At 50.0% G+C, this 27654-nt stretch overlaps 1 protein-coding gene across 11 annotated transcripts in view; it reads left to right on the plus strand.

Annotated features, from left to right (window-relative positions):
- The window catches only part of CACNA1E (calcium voltage-gated channel subunit alpha1 E), a 492344-nt gene that overhangs the window by 423292 nt on the left and 41398 nt on the right, over window positions 1-27654 (plus strand). For 6 of the 11 annotated variants that reach the window (XM_032317766.1, XM_032317765.1, XM_032317769.1 and 3 more), the window contains 12 exons: window positions 2162-2218; window positions 3309-3956; window positions 4387-4700; window positions 6771-6930; window positions 8078-8207; window positions 8924-8983; window positions 9707-9813; window positions 20712-20723; window positions 22403-22499; window positions 24807-24967; window positions 25497-25634; window positions 26731-26932. In XM_032317766.1, the coding sequence (XP_032173657.1) occupies window positions 2162-2218; window positions 3309-3956; window positions 4387-4700; window positions 6771-6930; window positions 8078-8207; window positions 8924-8983; window positions 9707-9813; window positions 20712-20723; window positions 22403-22499; window positions 24807-24967; window positions 25497-25634; window positions 26731-26932 (2086 nt within the window). The remainder of the gene's footprint in view (window positions 1-2161; window positions 2219-3308; window positions 3957-4386; window positions 4701-6770; window positions 6931-8077; window positions 8208-8923; window positions 8984-9706; window positions 9814-20711; window positions 20724-22402; window positions 22500-24806; window positions 24968-25496; window positions 25635-26730; window positions 26933-27654) is intronic. The other 5 variants (XM_032317773.1, XM_032317768.1, XM_032317772.1 and 2 more) reach the window with 2 other exon arrangements.

The following is a 27654-nucleotide window of genomic DNA, read 5'->3' on the forward strand; positions in this document are numbered from 1 at the left end:
CACAGGTATGCAAACATGCCGATGGGGAGGGCTGGCTGTCACTTAGGAGTGGGTGGTTCTATTTACTGAGATGAAGAAGCAGGGGAAGAGTGGGTTTGGAGACGTGAGTTGGGAAGATGCTTGGCCCAGAGTAGAAACTCACTATTTGTGGAATGAAAGAATGAATGAAATGCTGGTAGACATAGGGCTGTAGGCAGTGAGCTGTGTGCGTGTCTGGGCACGGTGAGGTGGAAGAAGGTGCTACAACCATCCAAGATGAGCGGAGATCTAGCTCTGGTCGCAGAGTGGGTGCTGCTGGTGGGAGCGATGTCAGGGTGGGTGGGTGCTACTCCGGAGTGCAGGCAGGACCCCTGATTTCTGGACTACGGGACAACCGAGGAGGTGGGTGTCCATAGAGAAACCTGAAAAGAGCATTGTCACAAGTCAGGAGATCTGAGGGCTGGTTCTGTCACTCCCATGCTCAGTGTCCTTGGACAGAGAGCCACTTAGGATCCTAGAAACTCTGTCGCCCCATCTTTGAAGTGGGAAGGATGCCGCTGCCCTTCCTGATCCACAAGGTTAATGTCAGGTGTATGTGAGGTCACGTATGCATGAGCTGGAGCGATGTCAGTGCTTCTCTGTGTGATTTTTAGGAGTGAAGGTGTATTAATGATGGGCTGTGAATTGGGATATGTGTATGTGTGAGTGGAGAAGTGGAGTTTGAAGTGTGTATCTGGTCTGTATGGGAATTAAAAGTTGGGTCTCTCTTTGCCTGGCCTGTGTGTGTGTGTGTGTGTGTGCGTGTGCGCGTGCACATGTGTGCGTTCATGAGGAAGAGAATTCTTCCATGTACTTAAACTCTTGACTCATGTGCTTCTGGAGAGCTGATACTTGAGTATTGGAAAATTTGCAAAGAGATGGTAGCATCTGCTTCCCCTAGTGGGTGTGCATGCTGCCTGGCTAGAGCGGGTCCTTCTCGTTCTGTGTGCTACCCAGGCTTGGCACTGGCACCCCACGTGGGCCTCCTCACACGGCAGCTGCCTCTGCTGAGGGCTGCACACAGTTGGGGCGCTTGCAGGCCTCTCCACAGTGATGTCTGCACCCACCCCGTGGATGCTCGTACACACTGTGCCTCTTCCAGATGCCAAGTGAGGCTCCCACGAGCTGCCTCTCTTCCCTCAGCTCACCCGTGTCTCAGGCTTCCGTGTGGCTGTGGGACATGGCAGTTGAGCAGTGCTCCTCAGTCTAGCATGTTCTCCGTTGGTCAGGGAGGGAGCAGCAGTCGCCAAGCATGTCCCAGGTTGAGGCCAGACTGGGTCTGTCAGCCCACATTGGGGGCGGGCTCGCTCCACGGGTGTTCCACATGTGTCGTCCTCCACTGGAGCATGGACATGATCCCAAGAGCTTCATTTCTAGGAGTCCCATTTGCCTTTGTGGGTAATGCCCACACCCTGCCGGTCTGACCTTCTCTGGACCTTGGAAAGGGAAGGACACAGCATGTGTGTATCTGGAGAAAGATTTTCCCCGCCCCCGCGCATGGCTGAGAAGGCTGACACTATGCTTTCCCTGGCTGACCAGATGGAGTCTGGAAGACCTCTGGCTGGGATCACTGTGTTGCACAGTTGCAGGGCTGTCGCACGTATCCTAAGTACACGGCCAGCAGTCCACGGCACGGGGACCCTTCCTGTGGCTCTGGGCTGCTCCGTGGCTCTGATGGCCTGCATGGCGAAGCACGTGTTCCTGCATGAGTTACAGTGCCTGGACTGAGGAGCTGGGGAGTCACACCCATGTGTGAATCCTAGACGTGACTGGGGGAAATACCACTCATGCAAGTTTGTAAGATTTCCAGAATAGATCTCGTAAGGGCAGTTCGGGGCAAGTGTGGGGGCCTGTGGGGCATGAAGACGGAGCACCTGAAGCCGTGTCCCCCATGAGATAAGACACCCGAGTGTCTGCATGTGCGCTTCCCACACCAGATCTGCGTGTCTGCACACAGTGAGGCAACAAAGGTCACTCCCAGGGCAAGTTGAAGGTTAGGAGCCTCCTGAGGGCAGCAGGCATGTGGAGAACGTGTGGGCACCTAGAGGACCCCGTGCCTCTCCCTGGAAACTGGCTGGTGGCTGTGGGGCTTGTGGTTCTGAGAGGTGGGGGTGAACTGAACCTGTTCGTTTTTCTTTCCCAGAAGAGACAGAAGGCGAAGACACCACATGTCGATGTGGGAGCCACGCAGCAGCCACCTGTATGTGTGTACCGGTCTGCGTGTCTGTGAGCGGTTCTGTGTGTGTGTGGGGACGCCGTGTCTCCGCCCCCACCGCGGACACAGTGGCGCCGGGTGTGCATGTCAGCGTGTGCCGTGGTGTGTGCGTGTGTTCCGTGGACACTGTCCTCCGCACCTCTCCACTTGTGCTCAGTTCAGTGTGTGTCTACGGTACGTGACCCCGTGTGTCGTGCCCTTCTCCGTGCGGCCTGCGAGCGGGCACGCGGCGGCGTGCTTCCTCCGTGTGGGCGCGCGGGGCCCTCCGCGGGGATGCGCGTGGGCACGTGTGAGCGGAAGTAGTGACGAGCCTCCCGCCCGCAGGAGCTCAGCCCCGTGCGCGTCACCGTGCGCGGGCCCGCGGCCGCGTGCGGGCTCGCCCAGGCCCTGAGCCGAGGCGTGCGGCAGGGGGCTTGAGAGGCAGCCGCCGGCGCTCTCGGCACACGCGGTCCGGTGGTTTCCATTAGCCGCCGTGGAAGAGAGCCACGGCACGCCTGTTCTCTGAGGGGGATGCCAGCCCGGGTCCGCTAGTCACCGCCGTCAGCTGTCCTCTCAGAGGATCCCGCCGCTGTGCTTCTCAGCCTGTGTCCCCCCCACTCCCGGCTGTCATCTGAGGGGCAGAGGACAGGGACAGCAGGGGGAACAAAGGTCTCTGACCCGGCATTAAGGGCCAGTGCGGAGCACAGGGTGGGTGTAGGTGGATGTCCTGAGGGCAAAGGAGAGCAGGGGCGTGCAGACCGGGTGAGCCTTAGTACCACTGTCCTGCAGGCCGCGGGGGCTCCATCCAGGGCTCGCGCCCGCCCACCCCCCGCGGCTGCGGAGCAGGGAGGACAGTGGGAAGCCCCGCACGCTAGGAGGTGCCGCTCCAGCCGCCTCCTCGGGCGTGGCCCACTCTGCTCCTTGCCTCTCTCTGTGCTTCCTGTCTGCAGGTGCGGGGCTCTCCCGTTTGCTGCCCCCCCATGTGTCCCGCCCCTTTGCCGTGGCCGCTGAGGGCGGGTCTGCACCTCAGTGGCTCCCTGCCTCGCCTCCGGCTGTCCGGCTCTGACCCGGGTCCTCGCCCTTTTCCCTTTGGCAGGAGGGAGCGGAGGCGCCGGCACCACATGTCGGTGTGGGAGCAGCGCACCAGCCAGCTGCGGAGGCACATGCAGATGTCCAGCCAGGAGGCCCTCAATAAAGAGGAGGCCCCACCAATGAACCCCCTCAACCCCCTCAACCCGCTGAGCCCCCTCAACCCACTCAATGCCCACCCCAGCCTCTACCGGAGACCCAGGCCCATCGAGGGTCTGGGCCTGGGCCTGGAGAAGTGTGAGGAGGAGCGCATCAGCCGCGGGGGGTCCCTCAAGGGGGATGGAGGGGACCTGTCGAGTGCCCTGGACAACCAGAGGAGCCCCCTGTCCCTGGGCAAACGGGAGCCACCGTGGCTGGCCCGGCCCTGTCATGGCCACTGTGACCCGAGCCAGCAGGAGGCTGGGGGAGGGGAGACCGTGGTGACCTTCGAGGACCGCGCCAGGCACAGGCAGAGCCAGAGGCGCAGCCGGCACCGTCGGGTCAGGACAGAAGGCAAAGAGCTCTCCTCCACCTCTCGGAGCCGGTCGGCCAGCCAGGAGCGGAGTCTGGATGAAGGGGTGGCCACTGACGGGGAGAAGGACCGCGAGTCCAGAGGCAGCCACACGGGCAAGGAACCCACAATCCAGGAAGAGGAGAGAAGCCAAGACTTGAGGAGGTAGGGTGGTCACAGGAGTGCCCCGGAGGCATCTAGCCCTGCTGGTGAGAAGGATTCTCCAGGGCCATCCTATCTGACCCTCGGTTTTCCCTTTTACAAAACGGAGAGGCTGCTAACACCCCCTTCGTCAGGTGTGCGTGGCTATGATAGGTGATGGAGTCTGTTCCCTTGAAAACCAGCGTCTGTTCTTCTAGGGCACCTTCTGTTGGGAGCGGGTCACAGGTGGGTGGACCAGAAGAACGCCTGAACACTGCCTGGGGGTCCTAGCTGCCCCCCGCCTGGGTGGGTCGGGGTGGGAGACAGCAGATGCCATGCTCTCCAGCAAGGCTTTCGGGCTTCCCTCACCTTCCCCTCTTGTCTGGCTCACCCACCACTTGAGAACAGCTTCTTCCTATCTGAGCACCAGCAGTCTCCTCCTCTGTCCCTCCAGGACCAACAGTCTCATGGTGCCCAGAGGCTGCGGGCTGGCAGGAGCCCTCGATGAGGCCAACACGCCTCTGGTCCAGCCCGAGCCAGAGCTGGAAATGGGGAAGGACACGGTGCTGACGGAGCAGGAGGCGGAGGGCAGCAGCGAGCAAGCCCTGCTGGGCGACGTGCAGCTGGATATAGGCCGGGCCATCAGCCAGAGTGAGCCTGACCTCTCCTGCACCACAGCCAACACAGACAAGGCCAACACCGACAGCACCAGCGTCACCGTCGCCATCCCAGACGTGGGCCCCTTGGTGGACTCAACTGTGGTTCACAGTGAGAACGCAGTCCCTGTCCCATCTGAACCTCACTGCCCATCCCACCCCGGGGCTGGGGACCATTGTGGCTCTGGAGTCACCCAGCGAGGCTATGGGGAAAATCCCACCAGCAGGATGAAGTCATTCGTCAGCAAGTAAACAATAGCAGTGGTTTTAGCTTGGTTTGCAGGAAAAACAAGTTGGAATTTTCTCCACCTTAAGCTTTGCCCATAAAATTTCCTTCAGCCTTGGCCCTGGTGACCACTATAGAGCCTTCAGCGAGATCACATGTGGTTTTGTACCCAGATATATGTTCAGCTGTTTGACTTGTAGTGTGAATATTTGGTGGTGGTCTCTAGGACCTCTGAGGTGCCCTGTCACTTGGACAGCTTAGGGAACCTCTGAAGGAGCAGGAGATGGCCCAGAGCTGCTCAATGTGGCTTCCAGTGAAAGCACTGAATTGGGTGATCTCTGAGGTCTTTCTCAGCACTAACATTTTAGGAATCTCTTACTCTTATCTACTCTTTTCTCCAAGGAGGTTTTACTCAGTTTTTATCCCAGATACCTCAGGAAATGGACATTAATTTTCAGACCTCAAAAGGGGAGACAAAAATCACTGGACTACCCCCACCCCCATCCCTCCCTAACCCCACCCCAACCTCACTCCTGTCCTTGTTTCCCTTTTCCTCCCTCAACCCCATCCTTCTCTCAGCCCTAAACTTAATCTCTACCCCATGTGTGCCCTAACCCCATCCCTGCCCTAAGCCCACCCCTATCCTGTACTAACCCCACCCCCTTCCCTCCTTCCCGACCCCATCCCTCCCTGACCCTCCCCACACACCCACTCCTGCCTTAATCCCACCTTTGCTCCATGGCCCCTGAATTGCAACCTCGCTGGCTGTGTTTCTCCCGTTTCCTTCTTTTTCTGTTCACAGAAGTTTTCTGTTCTCCCCGTTTTTCTTTCTCCCACTGCTCCATCTCCATTCTGTCACCTTCTCTACACTCAGAATGCCAGTAGTACTTAAGAAAATGAAATCTCCCATGTGCAGTGCTCCCTGGGGTTGGCTTGGTCCTGTCTTGGGATTTCAGACAACCACTTCTGCTGTCTGTTTCATTTTATGCTCTAGTATTAGTGCTTTGGACCCTCTCTGATGAGAAACGTTAAGAAGTTTTTTTTTCTGGGGCTGGTCGATGGCCTTGGTCATAGGTAAGAGCGTATTATCAGAGACCTTTTGGATGAGTTATGTCTTGGAAGGACTCAGAAGGGGCCGGAACCTCAAAGGTTTGCTGCTTGCATAGAGCTCCAGGGTAGAGGCATTCTCTGAGAGTGAACAGTGGTATAGGCTGACGACATCACCTGCCCTGCTTGGAGAGCTTCTGCCTCTCTGCCACTCACCCTGCATTGTGACTTGCATGTGGAAAGTGAGGGTGGTGGCCCAAGAGCTCCCCTCAGCCTCCGGCTCCTTCCTCCTCCCCATCCTGGAGTGCAGCCATGGTCCCATAGAGGCATGAATATTGCATTGCCATTTCAACATTAATCATGACTGAAACAAGCACAGACAGAAAGTCAGCCACAAACAGAGTAACGGTTTCTTAAAATCTTCCATTGCAGTGTGAGATCATTGAAAGGCTACAGGATTTTGAATTGGGAACTAGCTGTATGAACCTAGGATAGGTACTTGAATTCCCTGAACTTCAATTTTCCTGTCTGTATAATGGGCAGGACTACATGCCACTCAGGGTGTAGTGAGGTGAAAATTCAGTAAATGAATATAGGCAAAGAATCTAGATCTTAGATATGTCAACTTTGTAAACTTTACAACAGAAACAAGCCTTCTCTGACCCTGGAAAACGTGATTATTATTTATACATCCAAAAAAGGGCATACCATGTAAAATTAGGGTGAGGGCCAGGCAAGAATGAGAGTAAGGGCTTAACTCTGTGTAAAAGTGAACATCTCCAGTGTTTGCAACGTACCTGGCTAGACACATTCCTCTAACCCCTTCCCCTCCTTTCTATCCTGTCCCCAAGGGATACCATTCTCACGGGTGGCAAGGTTTCTGATGATTTCACCATGTCCTTTTTGCAGTTAGCAACAAGACTGATGGAGAAGCCAGTCCCTTGAAGGAGGCAGAGATCAAAGAGGAGGAGGAGGAGGTGGAAAAGAAGCAGCAGAAGAAGGAGAAGCGCGAGACAGGCAAAGCCATGGTGCCCCACAGCTCCATGTTCATCTTCAGCACCACCAACCCGTAAGGCCCCCTCCTGTCACTCCCCCTTTGGTGCCAGGGTTAGAGCGAGGGCGGGGTGACGAGAAGGAGAGATAAGGGTCCACTCCTTCTCCTGATCCTTCTTAGTGGACTGTGGCTGGACACCCAGAACATATAGAACGCTCACTGGTGGAGCTGGGTCATGGGATTGAAAAGCCTCTGAGCTCTGTGCCAAGTCCACAAAATAAGATAGGGAAGCATGAGAGATGTCAGGAGAAAATGATCCTATGCCTCTTAGTCCTTTCATTTGGTTGGTGAGTTGTGTGGGGGTGGGGTGGGAGGAAGGCAGTCTACTTCAGATGTTTCACCAAATATTCCAGGGGTAGACAGAGCTGAGAATATGCAGCCTAGAATAAATAGATGGCCCACTGGGGTTTAAGAGTATTGGTCCCAGAACCCCAAATGTGGATTTTGAAATGGGCATGGTTCCTCAAAGCAGAGGTAGGGGCATAAGATGGAGGTGGCAGAGAAGATTGTGGAAGGTTAGACTGAGCTGTCTTTTGCCCCCAAAATGAGCAAGATGTACAGAGAGACCAGCTTCTGAGGCTAGGAAGACAGAAAGGTTTTCAGTGACCGTATGGGCAGTATTCTGGCAAGGCTCTGGGAAGGAAGGAATTTGGGCTAATGTATGTCAAGTCACAAGTCCAGAATACAGTCTGTGGAACATAATCACTTTAATCAGCATACTGGGGCTCATAAAAACCTGTCGCTGCTCTCATTAGGATCTTAGACTCCAGGTGTATCATTACGTTTCTTGGTTCTTCCAATTTCCCTGCTATGCCCCAGTTTTTATATGGGGGCAGGGGGAGTAGACACTGAGAGGTGGTGGAGGGTACCATGTGGGCATGCGCAGTGCATATTGTCTGACTTGGGCTGCTCCGGTGGTTCAGACGTGCCTACGGATAATGTATCTTGGCTTGCGCTACTGCAGCCTCTAACCAATCTGATTACCTTCTCCCACTGGAGCTTTAAATCACGGGTGGTGCCTGCGAAATTAAATTGCTCTCCCTATGGCTTCCTCTGGCCAGGGCCTGGCTGTCTGGCGGAGGCTGATGTGCCCGCGGGTGGGGAGTAAGGGGAGGGGGGCGGGAAGCTGAGGCAGCTCCTTTGGCTCTGCCACCGCCCCCAGGATCCGCAGGGCCTGCCACTACATCGTGAGTCTGCGCTACTTTGAGATGTGCATTCTCCTGGTGATCGCGGCCAGCAGCATCGCCCTGGCAGCCGAGGACCCCGTCCTGACCAACTCCGAGCGCAACAAAGTGGGTGCATGGGAGCCGAGCCATCGGCCCTGGGACCCACCCAGTCCCAGCCCCTCCCCAGCCCAGTGTTGAAGGTGAACTAGGGAAGGTTCCTGGGGCAATGCGGAAGGCTTAAGAAATGGCCCATTCCTGTTGCTCAGGGCAGAGTATGGATTCTTCCTAGATCAGCTCCTTCTTCCCAGACCCCCGCGTGCCCTAAGGCTTCATTGGCAGGCCTTAACTCCAGAGCCAGCCAGTCTTTGCAGCCACCCAGGGGCTTGTGGTGGAGGTGGGTGGGGGGGCGGATCTCTGATGCCGGGTCGTGAGGGATATGCATGAATTTGGGAAGCTGAAACTCTACCCTGGGGAACTGAGACATCTCCTGGAGGTCCCAAGTGTGTATGTCAGGAGGTATGAAGGAGGTGGGTGGGGAGGATTGCCACTGACAAGGATTCCAGGGCCCGAGGGAGAGATCTGTGGGACATTTGGGACCCAAGAAGTTAAGTTCTGGCCAAGGGGAAGGAAGAGCCAAGGACTGACCACCAGATCCTGCGGCTCTAGGAGAATGCATGGCTCTTCTCCTCCCTGTATCCAGCTAACAGTGACAAGCCCAAGCTTCTGTTCTGAGGGAGAAGTGAGCTGGGGAGGGGGTGCAGGACTGCATGTGTGTGGGCAAACAGGCGTGTGTGTGGCCTGGTGACCACACCTGGGCCTCTTCCCTTTCCTGTGTCTTACAGGTCCTGAGGTATTTTGACTATGTTTTCACTGGCGTGTTCACCTTTGAAATGGTCATAAAGGTAAAAGCTTCCAGAGAAAAGCTGGGCTCCAGGGTTTGGATGGGTCATGGGTCTGCTCCTTTAGTATAGTGCTGCTCCCCAGTGCTGCCACCTACCAGCCAATGACAGACCTCAGTAGGGCCTTTGGACACCCCTCTTCTGGCCTCAGGAGTCTGAGGAAGTCTATCATGGCCAGCATGACTCGGGGGGATCTGTTTAGACTGGGGCAGACCTGTGGGTATGGCCCATGGAGGAGCCTGTCCACTCTCAGACAGTCAGGAATGCAGACAGGCATGGGGACTTGCCTCCCAAGCGTTGCCCCCTGGTTCAAGCCAAGTAGGGATGAGTCCTCCCGGACTCCATGTAGTCCTAGCTGCACTTGCTGTTTACCAGTCTGTGCCCCATCAGCCTAACACCCCACTGTCTTGTTCATGGTTTCTGCCGTCTGGGGTATTCCTCATCTGTGCATATGTGGGGACCTCTGGTGCTCTGAGACACTAAAGGAAGGAGAAATGTGAGGCTGAGGAGTCTAGTTGAACCCTGGTGGCTATGACACGGGGCCTTGGACTTCACAGTTAGGTGGAGAGAGCCTGTGGGACCTGTCCTTTTGCTCTGCAGGTCCTTGTATAGGGTTGGTTGTGGAGGCAATGGCCGTAGAGGCATTGTCCTGGGGAGCCCTGAGCTCCAGATGCATTGCCGGCTCCTGTGGGCTCATCCGCGGCTGTTCATATGCTTCTCCCGCAGATGATAGACCAAGGCTTGATCCTGCAGGATGGGTCCTACTTCCGCGACCTGTGGAACATCCTGGACTTTGTGGTGGTGGTTGGCGCATTGGTGGCCTTTGCTTTGGCGTAAGTGTAACTCTTTCTTCTTGTTCAATGTCCTTTCGTCCCTTCTTCCTGAGACTTGGACTGATTTGAGGCCTTCTCCAAGGCCAGCATGAGAGGCAGTTCCCTCAGAGTGGTGCCAAAGAAAGCGGCCCTGGAAGTCTGCTTCCCACTTGCCCTCTGTGGTACCCCAGCGAGCCTCATAGCTTCAGCTCACTGCCCCAAACGGCAGCACTGGTGAAGGAGGAGCCGGGGGAGTCCCAAGGAAGAAGCCAGAGGCCCTGGAGTTCCTTTCTCGGAGATGAGTAAGCATGGGGAGGAGCTCACTCGTGTGGGCAGTTCCTCCATGGGCTCAGGGAGGGACCCAGGACAGCTCACGTACCTTTCCTTTCTTGGGTATGTCAAACAAAGAAGCCGCTTGGAAGAAGAACACAGAGGGTAGAACAGAGTCAGGGATTACAGACTGCCCGTGAGCAGGGGTACCCCAGAGATATTTTATAGATATAAGAACCATGATCATGTGTTTAGCTCCAGAACCTAAGACTTTCACAACTTTCTTGGTAACGCACTGAGGAAAACATTCAGGTGACTTAAGCCGTGCTCATTACGTGTGGGGAATTTTTTTTCCCCCAGACACTGATCAGCTGTAGCAGGTTTTCAACCACATGCTGACATTTCCTGTGGCATCCAGCCAAGGAAGGGGCTCTCTGGGCCCTTCAGGGTTTAGCTAAGAAATACACATGATCAGGGCCTTTTCCCTAAGATGGTGTATAGAGTGCCCAGGAGATGAATGGTCCCTGTCTGCACCCTAAGGACTTAAGATTTTCCAGAACCTAGAAGTGGGTCATTTGCATTGCTGTCCCAGCCACGGAGGACCCTCCAAAGGAGAGCCAGGTTGAATGTGGCTGGTGGCGCTGAGGTGGACTTGCAGGGCAATGTCCGCGTACCTTGTCCCCCTTGTAGACCAGTGTTATTAACCGCACCTACCTTTAGAGTCATATGGAATCACCTGTGCCTCTCACAAAAAGAAAGCCTCTTATTAGACATGACTGAGCTAGTTCCAAAGAAATTTCACAAAAGCATGGTATTTCCCCCAACATCTGGACCTTGTATAAATTCTTATCTCAAGATAAAAACCAAGGCAACTTTGCTCTGCCCAGGGGACTCCCAGCTCCTCTTCCTCCTTCCTATCAAGTCTGGCTTTTTCCTCAGGAGGCCTACTTACTTTGTTAGGATAAATACCACCCTTGAGTTTTCAAAAGGTCAGTTTCCTTCTCATTTTATCAATTCATTTGCATATATTATTCACCATGTTGTCCTTTCTTATTTTGATCTCAGTAAAGTAGTTTGTCTTTGAAGAAACAAAAGATGAGGAGAGAGAAGGAATGGGAAAGGATCCTCCCCATCTTTAGGAAGAACAGAGCTCATTGGGGTGACAGGGAAGCATGGGAGGACGGGGTGGGCTCTGGACTCAGGCAGGCCCTGCTTTTGAATCCCAGCCCCTCTACGTACCTACGTGATGTCCTAGAGCCGCAGAGCAGGACAGTAAACGTCCTAATCTCAGTTTTTCATCTCTGCAACGGAGTCAAAACAACGCCTGCGGAGTGCTGAGCACCTAGGGCGTGGCACCACGTGAACAATCAACAAATGTCTTTTTTAAACTTCAGTTCAGTCAGCCAGCATATAGGACATCATCCATCTCCATGTAATGTTCGATGATTTGTTGGATCGTAATTCCCTTCCTCATCCTTCCATTCTTTCATCGCATCCTGAAGTCGAGATGCCGGAGCCAAGTGTGTGTCGATGTATAATGTGTGCAAATGGCCGAAGGTGAACACAGGCTGGTTTCCACGTCCGGGTTGTTTTACACACACACATGCGCATACACACGCATGCAGACATGCGGGCGCGCACAGACCCACGGGCACCCAGACACACAACCCGGTAACCAGGCAGGTACGTAGGTGCCCGTGGGGAGGAGCTGTGTTTCAGCGGAAGCCTCTGCATGCCTGCCCCACGTCCACAGGCCAGTTGTCTTCTCCTCAGGTCCAGAGTGACAACGATGGGCTGGAGGGTTGTCATCTATCTTGTTCTTTTTTTTGTGCCCTTTGAAAACATGGCGATGGTGGCTTTGGTGCTGGTGGCAGGGGAGGCCTTAACAGCCCCGGAACCGAAGCCTCTCTGTGGGTCCTCAGACCAGGTACAGTGGAGGGAACCCCAAGAATCCCCTGGTTCTGGGGTCCACACTTACGTGATGGATTGAGAGTTATGATCCATCACTTGTTTTAAGTGATGTCACTTCCTGAACTTTTTCTTAATGTCCCTGGAAGTGTTACTGGTACTTGCTCCCACTTCTCCGTCCACTCTCTTGTGCTACCATCCTTCCCGGCTGGCCATGCACATCCCCTCTCCCCTTTCTCCTGCTCATGGAACAGGCTCACACCCGTCTCCTCTGGCCTTTGTCACGTCACGGAGGTCCAGGCAATGCTTTCTCTTGCTCACGTGCCACGCTTCCTAACTCTTTTCTCTCCCCTTCCTCATTAAGGGCACCAGAGAATTCAGCTCTCCCATCACTTTGGTAGGGTTGGCCCGGGTTCCCCCTGCCAGCGGAGTGAGGGCCTGGCCCGGGGCACACAGCAGAAGGAAGCCTGTGTTGCACAGCCAGGCCATGGTAGGAGGCTCAAGCCAGTAGGAAGCCAAATGTGGGGTTTTCTGTAGGCTTTTTAAGGACCTCCCTCCTTGCAGTTACAGATTTCATCATCAGAACCCGTGCATTTGCCCCTGAGGATGTCCACCATTCAGATAGCCTTACCCTTGCCCTGTCTCACTCTCCTCCTCCTGAGGAGAGGCTACTGTGGAGGCTTCTGCTCAGGCTCTTACTCAGTCTGAGCAGATCTGACCATGATGGCTGTGGTAACACCTTCATGCGATGCCTCAGAAGTCAGAGGTGACTTGGTATCCCTGTCACTGCGACCAGCCAGGATCTTCCCAGAACCCAACCCAAGTCCCAAGAGGAAAGCCCCTAACCAAGGGGAAGCAAGGTCCTGTAGCTGAATTCTCAAAGAAAACTGTGTGGTCCCCTGAGCCCTTTTGGCAGAGAGCTGCACCTACCGTCATGTATGTTTTCTGTAAGCATATATGTCGTTGACGTAGTGGCTGAAGAGAACTCTCTCTTCTCTATAGCTGTGTACCTCAAGGGAATGGATTCTTTATAATGTAAACCTGACAAATTCTGTTTGGGAACTTTTATTATTGACTTTTGAGGAGGAGGGGACGGGGATTTCTTTTCTAAGTGTGGGCGTACCGGGAGATGAGAAAATCAACGGAAAGATACTCCAATTGCACCTTTCCTGTTCCTCCCGGCACATTTTTACATTATAAAGCATTTATAAGAACACTCGGGTCTCCTTGCCTCAGCCAGATACCTGTGTAGGGAGACGGGCAGAGTTTTGGCAGAGGTTGGCTTTGTTTCTCCCTCATTCCGCTGCCCTCACAACACCCCACTCTCTGGGCCATATGGAGACACAGAGTGTTCGCCAACTATAAATGTCCTGACCATGCCTTTTCCTCCTTGAGGTTTCAAGAAAAGTCTGGTGAGTGACTGGGTCTGTGAAACCTTTCTCTTTTATCTTTTTCTATCTGAAAAAGAGGGATTCTTCTGTTTGATCATTATTTTATACCAAAAGGCCAGCAACTGCTTGTCTCAGTTTCCTCACACCCTGTTACCATCATGTCTGCCTCCCAGCCTCCTGGGCGGGACAACAAAGATGGTTCCAGCCTTGGCATTTCTGGGTATCTGCACCTCAGGCACATTCCCTCATTTGGGGACATCCTCCTGGAGGCAGCTGCCTCATAGGGGAATTAGGCAGCCCCTATGTCAGGTTGAGTTCCTGAACCTTACAGGATTATGCGCAGTGAGGGGGTGATGCTATCTGGCCTTCGGGTTTTGCATCTGAAGTGGCTTGTGAAGGGATTTGGACGGGCAGTTGGGCAGGGACAGCATCTCAGGAGGAAAGGCAGGGAGAGCACAGGGACGTATGTGTGTGTGAGATCCTTCACTCCAACCCAACCAAGCCCCTCATCCTCCTCATTCTCATTGTTCCACAGCGTGTGACTTGACTAGCTCAAGTCAAGTCACCAGGTAGCCAGCTATCCTGGATTGGGTTCTAATTAGTAAACTCACAGCTTATAATGACTTGTCCACACAAACAATCTCAAAGAAAAACAATGAGCAGTTCTGCTCCTACCTCCTCCCCCCACTGGGGCTGGTGCATCAGTCAGAGTCACGCAGGCTCTCTGGCCGCTGAGACCCCAAGCTCTCCGTCACTGCCTGCCATCTTAGCGGGGCATGAGGTAAGGTCAGGGCTCCCTGGTACGTGGGGGATCTGGATCACAGCCACACTTGGCCTTTAATTATTCAGTGCTTGGCCAGAAAGGAAAAACATGAGTCAATCTGCCTCTTGATGCCAGAAGGAACCAGAATTCCCACATTAGCTTTTATTACATTCTTTTCATTGAAGTATGTTGCTTTTCTGACACTTGACACTCTGCCCTGGTCTTTAAGATGGATAAGGTCGTTTGAATGCATTCAGAACCAGCTGCAGTGGCCAAGCTGGTTCTGAATTCATTCAGTGAAATACACAGAGATAATTTTAGATTTGGAAGGGCCCTAAGGAGCTGCAGAATATGGTACCCTGGTTTGTTTTGTATTGGTAAAGGTGTGAATGTGTGCTCGGGGAAAGGAGTGGCTATCCAGAGCTGAAGTGCTAGTAGGTACTTCCCCTCAGCAGAGCACAGAACAATAGAACAGACATTTCTCCCTATGCCTGACTCCTCCCTGTTCTTCACTGCTTGCCTGTGTCTGAGGCAATCCTCCTCACATCTCACGCTTTGCTGTGGGATTTCTTTCTTGACAACCCCTATTCTTCTAGAACTGAAAGGGGCATCTCCCAAAGGAAACTGTGATGACCCATTAATCTTGGAGGAGGGCAAAAAAAGTAGACAAAGTCCTGCTTCATGCAAAGAAGACCCATTTGCCACTGAGCCAGACAGGCAGGTCATCCAGTGCCACTGTTCTGTGGAAGAGAATGAAGGATTAAAATTAAATTTTGCCGTCAGGTAGCCAATTAACTGTGGATTTAGGATGCTGGCTGAGCTGGAATTGGAAATTTCCAGCAGTGAGCAGATAGAAGGATGTTGTTCCTCCAGACTCCAGCTTTAAGGGTCACCTCAAGAGTGACTTTCCCTGACTTTGTGCCCAGGCAGGGACCCTAAAGGTGATTAATGGCCAAGAGGCTCTTGGGGTGCCTACTGCTGTATTATACCCACGGTCCCTTGAGAATGGGTTTTGGCATGAATTAGGAGGGACAGAGTGGGAGCCATGTAGAGGGGGTGCCTGAAAGAAAGAGATAAATTCTCACTCTACCTGCTCTTGGCATTAAGCCCCAGCACACATGGTTTTTTTTTTTTTTTTAAGATTTTATTTATTTATTTGACAGAGAGAGGTATCACAAGTAGGCGGAGAGGCAGGCAGAGAGAGAGAGGAGGAAGCAGGCTTATCCACGGAGCAGAGAGCCCGATACGGGGCTCGATCCCAGGACCCTGGGATCATGACCTGTGCTGAAGGCAGAGGCTTTAACCCACTGAGCAACCCAGGTGCCCCAGCACACATGTTTTTTGATGAACGCTAGAAAATACATTGTCTGTGATTTACATCACTGATGCTAGGGAATGTGCATTTGGAGACCTTTATCCTATGGAGGCAATGGGTGTGGATGGCCCAGCATTTCTCTTTATTAACGAGCATGAATTTGGGAGATGGTTGATTATAAATGGGATGTCAGCCTCTGGCCACATTAACAAACGAAATGATCCAGTCAGGGAACACGGTCCGTTCACACGGCAGCCAGCAATTTAGCTCACTAGCCTCAGATGCAAGGTGCACCCGGCACCAGAGCCTTCCCAGACAGAGGAACAGCTCAGAGCTGCAGGATTCGTAGAAATCCATCACAGTGTCCTCCAGATTTAGCAGTAAGTTTTGGAGTAACTCAGAGCAGATTTCGTGGTGGGACTAGGGAAGGATCAGCTCAGATCACATGACCTGCAAGCCATCTGCCTAATCCACACTCACAGAGCCACAACCTAGCATTATGAATTAGTCGCCTGCTGGGGGAGCGTATTGGCTGGACTTTAGCCAGTGCCAAGGCCCTCTGGGAAGGTTCAGCAGATGAGGGGTCTTGGGTATGTTTGGAAGGTGAAGTGTAGGAAGCAAGACAGATCAGGTCTCTTTCGCAGCTTGAATAACAAAACTGCTAGGAGACAGTAAGGTGACTTGCTGTCCCCTGATGCTTCTCAGAGCGTGGACCTTCTGGTTAGAGTGTGATGCTGTGTTTTGAAAAGGAGAAAGTTTTTGAATGCAATGATGACTGTGTATCGGGAGCTCACTAAGGTGCATTTGCAGGAAGGAAAGGATTATGCACTAGCCACTTATTATAGAGTTGGTGGCTTAGTCACGGAGCAAAGGAAGTTGGTAGAGTTGCAAAGGATTTAGGGCTCATGGTAGACCCCAAATGATGCTGAGTTAGGGGGTGAGGAAGAAAAATACACAAATAGGTGAACTAGCCTTACCAGCAGGGCCCAGACTTCCTCTGGGGATAAGCACTCCCTGTGCAGCTTCTCATTTCCACTGGTCTTTAGAACTTACAAAGTGTTTCTGCACTCTTTATTTCATTCATCTCTCAGCAGTCCTGTTTTATAGTGGAGACGTGGATTGCTTGAGACTTTAACTATTTTGACTCATTTGACTAGTAGCAAAACCAGTTTTTGTTCTAAAATAACCGGTATTTTTTACTTCAAGGTTAGGGGCTCCCCTAAACTTTTCTTTCCCCTTAACCTTTCTCTATTACATCTAACTCCCTTCTCCCTCCGTTGTCGTAGTCAGTTCCAAGCCATTAACCCCAGAAAACTCAACTTGGTGGCTTGGTACAGATCTCTCCTCAGCCTTCCGATCCATCCGTCTCTGCTTGGAGACAGACAAGACCTATGGACCAGGTAGGGAAGGGCATCCCTGACCTTGCCTATCTGTTCCATCTGTACCTTTTCCTTTCCATGTACACTCACAGGCCCTAGGCTGATTAAGGCTAAGAGGAAAGATAGCTCATTATTTGAGTTCAGGAACTGCTGGTTTTGATGTTTGCTGTTCCTCCTTTGGTTAAAAACCCTCCTGCGATTCTCATCTGAAAAGGCACTGTAACATAAATGAGGATGTGGATTTCAGAACCTAACTTAGGTCTGCACCTCAGCATAATGAATTATTAGCTGTCTTAACTCTCTGAACTTCTATTTCCTCATCTATAAGTGGAAATTAAAAATAGCTATGTTTTGGTCTTATGAGAATTAAGTAAGGTAAAATATATTCAGTGTCCTGTATAGTGCCAACCCCTTAGCAAGTGCATGTCGACGTTATTATGGCCTCCCAAGTAACAGTCCAGACATTTCAGCAAGGCTCAGGGCTCCCCACAGTGTGACCTCCTGTCCCTACCTTACACTCCAGCAAGCCTGTCCATGCTTCTAATGCAAGAGATTCCTTAAGGTCCCTGTGCTGTTCTCTCCGGGGCTCATGGAGGAGGGCAGAAGGCCATTCCACTTAGAGGAGGAGGAGCTCTTCAGAATCTGATGTCCCTGCTCTGCCCACCATGGAAAGAGCTGGTTCCTTGCAGAAATCAATGTGCAAGCACGTCTTCTAAGAAAAGGGAGGCCTAGAAACTGAGAAGTGAGATTACAGTGAATGATGAGTGATTATATATAAGTTCTGGAGGGCAACTTGACAACTGAGCTGGAAAATTCTCATCTTTTACTGATGAGACGTGAGAGAAGTATGGCTTTTTTTTTTTTTTTTTTTCTTCCTGGAGAGCAACCAGGACCTTATCAAATAAGAAATGAGTAGGAAATAAATGGGGAAATGGGTGGCCCAGTTGAGTCCCAATTAAAGGGGGACCAGTATGTCCTAGCCTGTGAAATTATCCTCAAGTTTTAACATTAGAGTCCGTTTTTAAACCTGACAAATTTCACGAACTAGCTAGGCAGTGTAAAAAAATTCTGATTATACATAGAGTAGGAAAGACTAACAAAACGTTATCAAATGATTATATTTAAATGATTTATAAAAAGCATATGAATTATTTCAAAAATAATAGGCCTCCATTAAAGTGCTTGATGAGCTTGTCCTTTTGGTTTGATAAAACATTTCCCTTGCCATCTTGTTGACTACGATAATGACTTAAATAACTCTCCTGTGCCAGGATTTGGGAAAGGTAGTTTGGCCTAGCATATGTGTAAATTAGGATGTATTTTAATTAATATTAAAATTAATATTGGGACTAAGTCGTTAAGATGTTTCTGGGCTCTATGATTTTGTTATCTATTGTTCCTTTCATTTCAAAAGGCAATTTTCAAATCCGTGCTGAACATATGTTATAAAAACCAAGAAGCAAGCGTGCTTTTCTGCAACCACTCAAAATTGTAGCTTTTCAGTGGCTTCTCTGCTGCGAGGGGCCTGTTTGAAAAATGTGCAGAGCAGTGACTAATCGGTATTTTGCTTTGGGCCTCAGTCTTATTACTATCCCTGGCTCAACTTTGTGGGAGTCAGCATGGGACAAATGTCCCCCACCTCCGCTTACGTTGGCAGCTACAATCAGCTGTTGAGATCAGAGTGTACTATTAAGGATCCGCATTTTCCAAAACAAGGGACGCACAAATCAGACAAACAATGGGTCAGAAATGTTCTTTGTTCCATAGCAGAATATTTTAGTAGGATCCTGGGGCAAAAATTAATTACAGAGAACAAATTTTGTCCTTTATCCAGGTATGTGGGAAGAGCAAGAAATTTGGGGCTTTCTTTCATAAAATGGGCATCTGTGAGTATGAACCTCTGAGAACCCGTTCAGATGCTACTGGACATAAATGTCTCAGAGTTGAGGTCCTGGGCTAACCAACAGGTAAAAGCCGGGATTGTGTCCCCCTAAATCACCTGCCCATCCATTGATCCTACTCTCTCATTTTAGGGGTAGATTCTCTCTACCCCTTAGGGAAGATTCTCTCTAAGTTTTTCCTCAAGATGAATGTAGCCTGGGGAAAGGAAGGTGACCTGTGTAGTTGTTTTGGTGAAATTTTCAGTCAGATGATTGATTTTCCTATGGCATATAACTTGCAATGATGCTTTTGTTTGTTGGCTTGTTTACTTGAGGTCTGTCCTCCCTCCTAGACTTGGTAAGTTTCAAGAAGTGAGGGACCTCATTTGTTTTATTCACAGTGGTATACCCATACCTAGAAAGGGCCTGGCCTACATTAAGGACTCCATCAGTGCTGTGATACGAGTGGATAAAGACGTGTTTGGCTGACCCATTGTGTGCCCAGTCTCAAGTATGAGAAGACACTGTTGCAACTCAGGGAAGGATACTATCTTTGCCTCTTTGCCTTCTAAACTCTCAAAGGGTGTCCCATGAGGGATTTAAGATTTATAAAGCCTTGGATTTAATCCCATATCACCATTAATTTGGCAAGTACTGTGAAAATGAATGTATTTTTGAATATGAGATCATATACTGAGTAAAATAATCATGAGAAGTTTTTGCTTGTGACATATAGTGGTGTACCGTAGGTTTGTGATACATTACAAAGATTAAGGAGAAAAAGTACCCTTTCCAGCAACCGGCAGCGGAGAAGCCCAGCCTGAATTTCAGACATTTCTACATGGCTGCAGGAAGAGTCCCCAGTGGGACTGTGGCTCACTCCCTGAGTGACCTCATACATGGCACATTTTCGTGGGGATGTAGTTAAGGGGGTTTCAGGCATCTTTTCCAGCTCTAGAATATGGTTTGATGGAGCCTGGAACCAAAACCTTCTGGTGCAGAGGCTTAGTGGTTCAGAGCAAGAGCTCCGACCACCTTACAGTCTTGGCTTCAAGGCCCAGTTCGCCGTGCTAGTGCTAGGTGCTCCTTAACTTCTCTGAATCACGTCTGTGAATTGGGATAGTCAGAGCTCTGTGTCCTCAGGTTATTAGAAAGGCCACAGAAAGAGTTGCACTAAAAGTGCTCAGCCTCGAGTAAATCTACAGAAAGTTAGCTCTCATTATTTTTAATTTCAAATATTTCACATTTGTGTTCTCACCCTTTTTATTATTGGCAGGCCTCCAAATAGAGCTGGGATGATTTTTCTCCAAGCTGCACAGTAAATAGCTCACGATAGATAGTCGGTCGTTTAACTTATCAAAGGGCATCCCTTTGTGTGACATCAGGAACTTGATACACAATAACTTGCCCCAGATCCTGAGGTGGTTTTAGGGTGTTTCTTCCATTTGTGCTTTTAAGAGAGATCCTATTATCCCTATCAAAGTGGTCCTGTACCCCACTGCAAACGAAATCCTTCAGAAGCATAGATACACCACTGTGACGTGAAATGCCTTTCCCAACAGAATTTCTGGCCCAGAGCAGACCTAATTCCTCTATCCTGGTTTCTTATAAATTCACTGGAAATAGAGTTTGTTGGAAAACTACTAAGGAAATGGAAGTCAAAGGCTCTATTTAGGAAATGTCACTAGACTGGGCTCCATGAAATCAGGCACAATATGGGGAATGCTATCCGGTGAGAGGCAATTTCACTGGTGCCTGCAAAGGGCCTTTGCCTTTGCAGGTTGGAGAGGTGGGCGTGGAGCAAATGGTGTGCTGGGCCCTCCTTTCACAGAGCGTGTGGACTCTACCAAGTGCCAAGGCTGTAAGCGGGATCTCCTGGGCCTGTGCTTGTCCAATTCCCTGTTGCTGTAAGATTTCCTGGCCTCCCTGAAGATTTCTGACTATTTTCTTCTGTCTACCCCCAACCCTTTTTTTTTTTTTTTTTAAACTGCTTTCCGCCTGGATTCTCCATAGGAACGCTCTGGGGTAAATATCATTCTCACTTTTCTTGAAGTCAAGAATACGGGAAGTGGGTTGGAAGAGGGTGCAAGCCCAGTTAGGAGGGAAGGAGGCTGCTCCCTGAGAAAGGACTGAGTTTATGTGAGTGGTAAGTTCTCACTGATATCCTAGAGAACAAAAATTAGGAGTCACCAAGCCTTCTTGGGAAGGGATCATTGGCACTGGTTTGGGTATGTATTTGGTTTGGAAGTTGTGTTTTTTTTAGATCAGTAGATACGTGAATGTAATATAGTAAAAGAGTTTATAGAATATACAAAATCTTTCGGTGAAAAGACCTTCTAATGTAGTACTCTGGGATTATCTATATTCAGAGCTCCAACTGAAGGAAAGTGGCTTATAGGCCATGGCCTACAGCAATTAAGAGGGTCTTTAAATTCCCATTCTGGACAAAGCCAGCATTCCTTGAATGCTATTGAATGTCTTCCTACCTTGCCTTTTGTAGAAGCATAGATGACCTTTTATCTCTCTGTCCAAGACTGGGTGGTGGGTATGGCAGGAAGAATGGGGTAAAAAGCAGGCAGAGGCCCTCATACTTCCCACCTGATATTCTGGATCGCCTTTGCTCAGGCTATTGGTGCAATGGTACTCTGAACCAAGATGGGGAAGGAACCAGAGCCTGGGGTCCCTCTTCTGAGTCTCATTTCCTACCATCTGTGTGTGTCTTTTACAAATTGCAGTTGTTTGAATTGAATGCAACAATCTCGGGATAAGCTGGGTGGGGAGAGAAATGCAGGTTGATTGGTTTATCTCATTCCCGAAGAGAAAAAGAGAAACGTATTTTATCTATGAGGAGCAAACATTTCCAAGCAGCTGACTAGGGACGCTCAGGAGCTGAAAGGCAAGGGTCAAGGTGGGCAGGGCCTGCAGTCTGGGCCGTCTCCAACTCTCTGGCTCTCTGCAGCCTGTGCTGGGTGTAGACGGCCTCCAATGGGGAGGGGCTGCAGAAAGAGCAAGGCTCACACAGATAATTGGGGCGGGAGCCAAGGTCCTGGCCAGAAGCCCAGGTGACATGCTTTCTCTGGAAGCGGCAGCTAACACAACAGGAGTGTCATGTCCCCAGTGCCCTTCCTCACCCTGCTCTCCCCTGAACTAATGAACTCAGCAGGGGTGACAAACCTGCACCAAGGAAAGGGCTAGGTCAAGTCCTCTGATGAGACATGCTTTCGACCAGGGGTTCCTAGTCCCTTCAACAAATATCATTTGTCAGCCTGTTACTGAAGAACACCAGAGCAGGCACCTGGGGATCCAGGGTGGACTGACGTGCCCAGTCACGTTCCTAGTCGGCTGAACTGCCATTTGCATTCTGCTAGTGTGGTAATAAGCCGCCATGACCCCGGTCGTTGGGGAGAAGAGGTATGCGGTACAAACCGTGCGTGGAGGCCTCTGGGTGTATGGACTCTGGGTGCGTTCCTCTGTGTGAGGACGCATGGGTGTGCATGCGTAGGACTGTGTGCACACTGGGGAGTGAATTAAAAACTTTCCCGGAGCATGTTTTGTGGGGTCGTCCTGAAGGGAGTCCATTCTGACCCCACTTCCGGTCTCTTGCCCAAGTGTCTCCCCTTTCACCCTGTTGTTGAAGCAGTCATGCAAATGCCACTTTCATTTCTCCCCCTGTCCTCTGACCCCCGGGGGCCTCCCTGCTGCAGAACAAACAAGGGGCGAGACATCAAGACCATCAAATCTCTGAGGGTCCTCCGAGTTCTGAGGCCGTTGAAGACCATCAAGCGCTTGCCCAAGCTCAAGGTAATGTTTCCCGAGGCCCCTTCTCTCGTCTTGTCTTTAGCCATGGTCAGCTTGCTCTTGGAGGATCATTTCTGGGAATATTCCTTTTGCTCCCACAGAGACTGAGGTTCTTTCAAATGCCTGAGTTGAAGGTCTTCGTTTCAAAGAAAAATAACCAGAAGGCCAAGAAATCCAGAAGGGGGTTTGGGTCTCTTGAGTCCAGCCCCAGGTGGTATTTTATATATACTCTGCCTGTGGCATGTCATCCAGAAAGAACCCCGTGTCATTAAGGTGCACTCGGAACACCAAAACAGAAGTGTGGGGGGGTGTCCCGTGTATTTTGGGCTGCACGTCAGATCATGCCAAGTAAACTAGGATGCTTTTTTCCCTCATAATTCTACACAAGGAAAGGATTTTCTTTCCCCGACCCTTCATATTCTTTTTTAAAAGATTTTATTTATTTATTTGACAGAGAGAGATCACAAGTAGGCAGAGAGGCAGGCAGAGAGAGAGGAAGGGAAGCCGGCTCCCTGCCGAGCAGAGAGCCCAATGCGGGACTCGATTCCAGGACCCTGAGATCATGACCTGAGCCGAAGGCAGCAGCTTAACCCACTGAGCCACCCAGGCGCCCGACCCTTCATATTTTTAAGGCACAGACTGGTCAGTTAACTAGCTCAAGAATAGTCATTTTTGGCAGAGGCAGAGAATGGGGAATGGAGTTAGCATGAATTGAGGGCTTCCTGTTGCCAGGAAGTTTCCAAGCTGCATTACCTTGGTTCTCCTCTTTTCCAGCCCATGCCCTCCCTGTTCCATCCTCCTGGGGCTCCTTTCTGCACTCAAGGTGTGCTTTACCATTCAACTCCAGCTTGCTAACATGCTGAACACTTCTTCCCCTACCCCCAACGCACACACTCAAATTGTGATTGCTGGGTTCATGGGGGAAAGTTCTTCCTCTTGCATCCCTGAGTGAGAGCTCACCACCATGAGGGAGGGACCAGGACTCCTGGTTCACAGCCCTGAGGTCTGCTCACTGCTGCCCAGGCCACATGGCCAGCCGAGTGAGCCACAGCACTGGGCTGAGCCACGTCTCTAGGATATATATATATATATATATATATATATATATATATATACACACACACACTTCCTTACAACTCTCTTCCTGGTAATAGACCCATCATAGTGCCAGGTCTTGTCCATGCCCATAAATACTCCTTTATGCTGGGGTCTGGGGCCCTAAGCACTATTGTTAGCTGCAGCCCATGCTTTTGGGGTCTCCTGTCTTTTGAGTTTTGTTGGGGTCCTAAGAAAGCTGCAGACAGCATGGTGTGATTAGCTCACAGGATGGAGTGTGCAACCCCACCCTTGGTTAATTCCATTTAATTAGGAAGTGCTGGCTTCTCAGTCTCTCTGTAGCTCCGTAACCTGAGGGAAGTGTAGGTGGCTCTGATGATACCATAAGGCTGCGTGCCGCTCACATTCCCTGCAGTGTTGAACTAATTAAACCAGCGACATCCACCCAGCGCTGTGAAGAAGCAAGTGCACGAATGTGGCAAGGGCACAAATGCAGTGCCGCTATGGGGCGAGACTCCAGTGAGCTAAACCTAAAAACCTAGAAAGTAACCTAAAAATGGCTTGAAATGTGTTGAATTCCTGTGTAACCCTTCAGGATTCTGCACAGGGACACCCATGGCCTGTAACGGTCTCCCCTGCCTTTTGAAAAGATAGCTTTCCATCCCCACCCACACCACCTGTTGAATCTTCATCCCCAATACAGCCTGCTTTAAGCTAAGAACATTTACGTGAAGTGTTGAACATATTTGGAGCAAATGTAGGAATTTATTCAATATATTATTAAATAATAAGTGGTAATTTACTGCACTCTCTGATCCCTTTAGAAAGGTAAAGAGAAAATAACACATATTCAGTATATAAACCGACTCTAAGAATGTCACCAAATCGATGTCAGGTTAGGGACAAGCCATTTGATCCCTTTCTGCAATACAATTCTGTGCCTCCTCCTAACTGGAGTACACCTGTTGGGAGCCCACAAAGGACTCCCTCTTTGCCTGCTGCCATTTGTTTTCTGCCACTTTGGGTTTGCTTTCAGATTCGGAGCCCGTGTGCCCTTCCAGGTGGTAGGTCCTGGCAGTCATGACCAGCTTGGAATACAGCTCTGAATCCCATGAGTGTCACTTCTTAGTAAGGGGATGTCTCCGGGGCACTTTCTCAGCGGGGCTGGCTGGTGGTGATGTGGCTCTGACTCCGCTCTAGGCAAATGCACAGGCCATTCTGGGGACTTACAGGCCTCTGGGCTTCTCTTTGCAGGCTGTCTTTGACTGTGTGGTAACCTCCTTAAAGAACGTCTTCAACATCCTCATTGTCTACAAGCTCTTCATGTTCATCTTTGCTGTCATTGCGGTTCAGCTCTTCAAGGGAAAATTCTTTTATTGCACAGACAGTTCCAAAGACACAGAGAAGGAGTGCATGTAAGTGCAACCATAATGTTCTGCTCACCTTCTGCGGACGCGTATTCCGGCAATGCCTGCTTGGGCACCCAATAGGTCTTCTCTTTCTCTCTTACCTCTCTCTCTTTTCTTCTTTTAGGAAAAAGGCAAGACAGGAAATTGCTATTCTTTTATTGAGCACCTCTTTTGTGTCAATCATGGCATTTGGCATTTTATACCCAGTTTTTCATTTTAAATCTTTACAATGACCTTTTGATATAGGTTTCATATTCATGTTCTAGCTGTGGAAGTTGAGGCTCAGAAAGTTTAAATTACTCGAGGTTACACACTGTGCCTAGTAAAAGGATTAGGATTTAATCTTCCATTTCTACTAGGCACCAAATACAACTTTTATTCCACAATCATAGACTGCCTTTGATAAGACTCTGCTTTCTTCCTTGCATTTGTACCCTGATTATTACTCAGCTGCATTATTGAAGTTTGTAGAATTTCCTTACTCTCCCACGAGCTATAGTGAAGAGGCCCTATTTCATCTGTACTCTGGTTTTAGAGGCAACTATGTAGATCATGAAAAAAACAAGATGGAGGTAAAAGGCCGGGAATGGAAACGCCATGAATTCCACTATGACAACATTATCTGGGCCCTGCTGACCCTCTTCACCGTCTCCACAGGAGAAGGATGGCCTCAGTGAGTGATGGGTTTGCGTTGGCATACTCGTGTGTGAGCTGGGATGGGATACGGGGTTGCCTGGAGAAGCTTATTTAAGATGAACAAGGCTAAGCCTTTGTTATTCTACCAGAAAGTAAGTGGTTATGAGTGGGTGAGACAGGCGGAAGAGAAGAGGAATGGAAAGCCTTAAGGCAAAAATCAAGAAGGAGAATACAAAGAAATATTTGAAATTTTTATTGTTTCAGTCTCTGGAGACATTGTTAGACACATTTCTCCTCCATACTGGCCCTCCACCTGAGGACTGAGGGTTAAGAATGAGCTGGAAGAGGGGCGCCTGGGTGGTTCAGTTTGTTAAGCATCTGACTCTTAATTTCAACTCAGTTCTTGATTTCAGGGTCATGAGTTCAAGTCCCATATTGGGTTCCATGATAGGTATAGAGCCTACTTAAAAAAAAGAAAAAGAATGAGCTGGAAAAACTCAGAGACACTTTCTGTGATCATACCTCTTATGAAGAAGATAATAATGCAGTTTCTTTTTTCTTCTCTTTTCTTTCTTTCTTTTTCTTTTTTTTTTTTTTTAGAGAAAGAGGGTGTGAGTGGGGTAGGAGAAGGGCAAAGGGAGAGGGAGAGAGAGACTCTCAACCAGGCTCCATGCCCAGCACAAAGCCCAGTGACTCACAGTCCTGAGATTATGGCCTGAGTCGAAATGAGGAGTCTCGTGCTTAACTGACTGAGCCACCCAGGTCCCCCTAGAAGGCTGCTGATGGCTGATTTAGACCTGGCAATTATTAAGACCTTAGTTTCTGGTGGCAGCATGCTGTGTTGCTAAAATGCCAAATAGACATCCAGGAGTTTCTTGATATTGAATATGATGACCTAAGATAATAATGTAACTTGGTTTCTTAACAATGGATGCTATTGGGACAGCACTTAGCAAGGGCTGTGGATTGGGGCTCAGTGGTTCTTTAACCAGCTTGGTTATGGGCCCTAAAAATTATGGTAGATCCTCAAAGCTAGGGAAGCTACATAAGAAAATATAATAGGGGGCACATCTCCTAACAAGCCACTGCCAAGATTGCCATCCACCATCCATATCTCATCACTGTCCCTACAGAGTCCTACAGCATTCTGTTGACGTGACAGAGGAAGACCGAGGACCAAGCCGCAGCAACCGCATGGAGATGTCCATCTTTTACGTGGTCTACTTCGTGGTCTTCCCTTTCTTCTTTGTCAACATCTTTGTGGCTCTCATCATCATCACCTTCCAGGAGCAAGGGGACAAGATGATGGAGGAATGCAGCCTGGAGAAGAACGAGGTAAAAACATATGGCCTAGGGCGCCTGGGTGGCTCAGTAGGTTAAGCCTCTGCCTTCGGCTCAGGTCATGATCTCAGGGTCCTGGGATCGAGGCCTGCATCGGGCTCTCTGCTCAGCAGGGAGTCCGCTTCTCCCTCTCTCTGCCTGCCTCTCTGCCTACTTGTGATCTCTCTCTCTTTCTCTCTATTTCAAATAAGTAGATAAAATCTTTTAAAAAAAAAAACCATATGGCCTAAAGCATGGCACTCCTGGGGTTCCAGAAAGAATGCTTGGAATCACAGTGGTAGGAAGGAAGACTTTCTTAACTTTATTAAAACTTCATTTAATAAAACTTGATTGAAAATGGCAAGGTGGGAAAAATTAATTATTTAGTCATTAAATAAATATTTTTTGAACATCTGCTCTTTTAAGACGTAAGCATGAGGCACAGAGAGCTGGTAGGATTAAGGTGTAGTCCCTGCCTTTGGGCAGTGAATAGTCTAGAAGTGGCAGTAAAGTATGTGTGCCAAAATTCCAACATTAAGACATTTTCTTATGAGTCTATGTCCCTCTGTGGCTTGTATTTGCTATAAGGATAAGGGATATGGCTTCCTTAGTGCAGCTTTTCTAGGAACAAACATAGTGCTGGCACATTGCAGGGTTCATTATTTTTGTAATGGAATGGAACAGAAACTGTTTGAGACTATGAGACATGAGCAAATAAAGTGCTATGGGAATGCATG

The sequence above is a fragment of the Mustela erminea genome, chromosome 17 (genome assembly GCF_009829155.1).
Source record: "Mustela erminea isolate mMusErm1 chromosome 17, mMusErm1.Pri, whole genome shotgun sequence".
Lineage (NCBI taxonomy): Eukaryota > Metazoa > Chordata > Mammalia > Carnivora > Mustelidae > Mustela > Mustela erminea.